Below are 4542 nucleotides of genomic sequence, written 5' to 3' on the forward strand. Positions count from 1 at the left end.
CATCCGCAGGGGCCTACCTCACCATGCGTATCGGTGGACTGCTTCTGGAGGGTTGTATATTTGACGGCCGTAACCTGTCTGATAATCAACCAGAATCTCCAACAGTGTGTGCCCTTCCTCCATGTTACATATCCTGGGTTCCAAAGGTACCGTTTCTTTTCTTATTCATTTTATGTATATTTATTTATTTATTTATTTTCTGTCTCCTTCTCTCTCTCACTCTCTCTATCTGTATTTGTCTATTTCTGCACGTGTGTGTGTGCATGCATGTGTATGAATGTGTGTGTGTGTGTGTGTCTGTGTGTTTGCTTCTGGTACCAAAAATTTACTATCACCAAAACAGGCTGAACGTCCAGTCATTTGTGCCAAATGACCAGCATTCAAACAGTTGCATCCAATTAATTACATGGCACCAGCACCCATACCATTTCTTTTTATGCGGCATCTTGACTTTAGGATTTCATGGCACCTATTATCTCAGAGCTTTGGAATTTTAATGGTGAGAGTGTAGGGTATGTGTGAAAGGATGAATCTGGCTGGTTTGAGCATAAAACAAGGTGGAATATATGGACAGATTAAATGCTAAAGGTTTAAAATTAAACTCTTCATACAACTTTGGATGATTTTGTTTGTGTTGTTGGCTTCTTTGTTGTTGTTTTTATTTATTTATTTATTTATATATTTTGTTCCCTGCAGAATGTTCCTGAGAAAAGCAACACAGCCGAGCACATCTCTCTACCTCTCTACTACAGTTCCCAGAGAGACAGGGTGGTCACCTATTTGGATTTACCGTGCATCTCGTCCGATCCGAACCACTGGCTGCAGTGTGGTGCAGCAATCTTTCTCTCGTCCAATACCTAACGAGAGAAGTAGGAAAGTGGGTATGGATGGTGGGAGGGGGGACTTAAATGAGGTGAGAGAAAGAGTAAGAAAGAGAGAGAGAAAGAGTAAGAAAGAGTAAGAAAGAGAGAGAGAAAGAGATAAGTGTAGACTGAGGAGAAGAAAATGGAGGAGAGAGAGGGAAGGAGATGGAGTTATTGTAAAAACAAAAATGGACCTTATCAACAGAGATTGTATTTAGTAATTTGAGATGCTTATTAATTTGATAGGGTTGTAGTATATATCTAGGGAGAGTGTTGAGATGGGGCTGCAGCTTTTGACAGCTTTTCACACATATTGCAGTATACCACACTTCTATATATTGCCGCATCCATCAAAAAACCCCAATATGACATAGATTATGCACAATATTAATATCTATATTAGGGCGGTGAGCTGGCAGAATCGTTAGCATGCCGTGCGAAATGCTTAGCAGTATTTCATCTACCATTACATTCTGAGTTCAAATTCTGCCAAGGTCGACTCTGCCTTTCATCTTTTCGGGGTTCGATTAAATAAATACCAGTTATGTACTGGAGTCGATGTAATCGACTTAGTCCCTTTGTCTGTCCTTGTTTGTCCCCTCTATGTTTAGCCCCCTGTGGGCAATAAAGAAATAAATATTAATATCTATATCACACTGCACTGCTAAACAATGTTACTTTTGTTGTCACAGTACATGACTATATGTTGTTATTAACATCTCAACATACAATGTAACATTTATCTGTGATAGTACCCCACTTTATGTTAACATATCTATCACAGTACCTCATTATGAGATGTCAGAGGTTTTACAAGACTATGCTATGTTAACATCAATATTACTCAATGCTACAATACAATGTCACATCTTTTGTCACAATACATGACTATATGTTGATAAATATGTCACAGTATACAATGTTACAATGTAACATCTGTCACACTACTCCATTATACAATGGTAGATGCACTGTAACAGTTCACCTCTAATGCAATATCACATCTATATAATAGTTTCATTTATGTCACAGTTCACAACAATATTGTCACATGCCTTAGAGTTCACCACTATATAACATTACATCTGTGTCACAGCATGTAGCATTATAATGTCACAGTAATGCCTTAAAGTATTACATCAGTATCATGTTACACTCCTATACATGTAACATGTATAGGGGTGTATACAGTGGTGTATTGTACATGTGCTGTAGTACACTACTATATTGTATCATACCAGTGTCACAGTACATCACTTACAGCACTGTACTGTATCATATTTATGTCATAGTACGTTACTCTATATCTGTACCGCAATACACCAAGATATAGTATTGCATTTAAATCATAGTACATGACCATATAGTGTCATAGTACACTTCTTTATAACACCTGTGCCAAAATATACCTCTGTATAGTATATGCAGAATGTCGTTTTCTAGAACCTTTGGTTCCAAAGCCTTACCAGATTAATGGTTTTTCCAAACTAAGTGGGGATCACCTCTAAATTAATCATTCATTCATTCGGTTCACATTGTGCCTTGTGGCACTTGAGGCGACAGCAAGATCATTCCACCTTCTAACTCTGAAAGTGTCCTGGACAGCTTGTTCCTTGTTAACCCTCTGCTTTTAAGATCTGTTATTGTTCTCCGCCACATTTCTTTTTGTCGGCCACGTCTTCTTTTACCTTGTGGAACCCATTGCAAAGCGATGCTGACAAGTGAGCTTGGTTTATAGCAGCAAACTCAACCCAGCCATTTCCATCTCCTTGCTCCAATAGTTTCTGTTATTAGTTTCATGTTAGCCTTGGTATGTAATTGGCTATTCGAGACCTAAATTAAACAAATACTAAAACAATTAAATGAAATACAGGTACCTGTTCATTAGAGTAAATTAGGGTGGATTATAAGAGGATCCAGACCATTAGTATTCAGTATCACAACTAATTCATAGTAAACTATATAGTGTTACAGTACTCTACAATATCATATCTGTGTCACAGTACAATACTATATACAATACTATGTTATATCTATGTCACAGTACATTACTCCATAATAGTATCACATCTAAGTTACAGCACACAATTATACAATGTCATAGTGAACAATGCTATAGGGTATTGCACCTGAATCACTATATACCACTTCAAATAGTACCACAATCACAGTACACTAATATCATATCTGTATGTCTGTGATATGTTGTTGACTAGTATTAAACAACTAAAGACTACTACCACCACCACCATCATTTATTCACACTATAAAACAATGTTAAATCTCTAATATTTATAATCTTGTTGCTGTATTATACCATTTTACTACTGTATCACATTTATTACTGTATTATACTAGTTAATATTTTGTTATTAATATACTTTTTTTGTTAACCAGTGTTTACTGGTTGGAAACCTCTGAGGATGTATATTTCGTAAGTTTAGGGTTTTTTTTTCTCCTTCTTTACACCACCAATCCGTCCAAAGAATAAAATATTTTCAGAAATTAATGTTATTATTTGTTTGTTTCTTTTTAATTTCAAACATTTATCTTTCATTTTTTACTGGTTTCAGCCATGCTGGAGCACCTCTTCAAAGAATTAACTCCTGTACTTATTTAAACATTTTTTTTTTAGCCTGGTATTTATTTTATAGGTCTCATAAAATTCAAAAGGAAAATGTGTTACAGAGTGATCCACACCAACACAGATATTTGCTAGCAGCATAAATGGTATTTGCTGCCACAAGAAGAAGCACTATTGCAGGAAGATTCCAAAATTGTGATTTCAGGTGGCACCTAACAAAGGTAGTATCTTACACTACAAACTGTAAGTAAGATATATCATATCTGATGGAATATAAAACACACTTTTTCAAGCAAAACAAATCTCAAACAATCACTTTGGCTCCTATATGCAAAGTTGGGCCTCCTATAAGCTAATTTTGTTACTAATACTCACTACACTATGGGCTAATTACATGGACCCCAGTGCTCAACTGATACTTATTTTATCAATCCCCAAAAGGATGAAAGGCAAAGTTGATCCCAGCAGAATTTGAATTCAGAACATAAAGACGGATGAAACACCACTAAGCATTTTGTCCAACATGTTAACAGTTCTGCCAGCTTGTTGCCTTATTTATGCCATCAAATATAGTCAATCTTTATTCAAATTTTCTTAAATTCATAAAACAAAACATCATTAAAAATTCAGCATGCATTTTGTTTCTTATTTATAATAACATTTTCACAATAAATGTAATTAGAATTTTACCATATATTTAATAAATTTTCCTTTACTAAGACCTTATTAGATTGCACGGAATTTAATGTAATCTTAAAAAAAAGTTTGCTACCATAGGCGCAGGAGTGGCTGTGTGGTAAGTAGCTTGCTTACCAATCACATGGTTCCGGGCTCAGTCCCACTGCATGGCACCTTGGGCAAGTGTCTTCTACTATAGCCTCGGACCGACCAAAGCCTTGTGAGTGGATTTGGTAGACGGAAACTGAAAGAAGCCCGTCGTATATCATCATCGTTTAACGTCCGTTTTCCATGCTAGCATGGGTTGGACGATTTGACTGAGGACTGGTGAAACCGGATGGCAACACCAGGCTCCAATCTAAATTTGGCAGAGTTTCTACAGCTGGATGCCCTTCCTAACGCCAACCACTCAGATAG

At 36.4% G+C, this 4542-nt stretch overlaps 1 protein-coding gene across 1 annotated transcript in view; it reads left to right on the forward strand.

The window, feature by feature from the left end:
* The window catches only part of LOC106875444 (cytoplasmic dynein 2 heavy chain 1), a 297845-nt gene extending 294468 nt beyond the window's left edge, over nt 1–3377 (forward strand). Inside the window, exons 70-71 of the mRNA XM_052974965.1 lie at nt 9–146; nt 697–3377. Coding sequence (XP_052830925.1) covers nt 9–146; nt 697–861 — 303 coding nt within the window. The 3' untranslated portion in view covers nt 862–3377. The remainder of the gene's footprint in view (nt 1–8; nt 147–696) is intronic.
* Nucleotides 3378–4542: the final 1165 nt, after the last annotated feature.

The sequence above is a fragment of the Octopus bimaculoides genome, chromosome 20 (genome assembly GCF_001194135.2).
Source record: "Octopus bimaculoides isolate UCB-OBI-ISO-001 chromosome 20, ASM119413v2, whole genome shotgun sequence".
Lineage (NCBI taxonomy): Eukaryota > Metazoa > Mollusca > Cephalopoda > Octopoda > Octopodidae > Octopus > Octopus bimaculoides.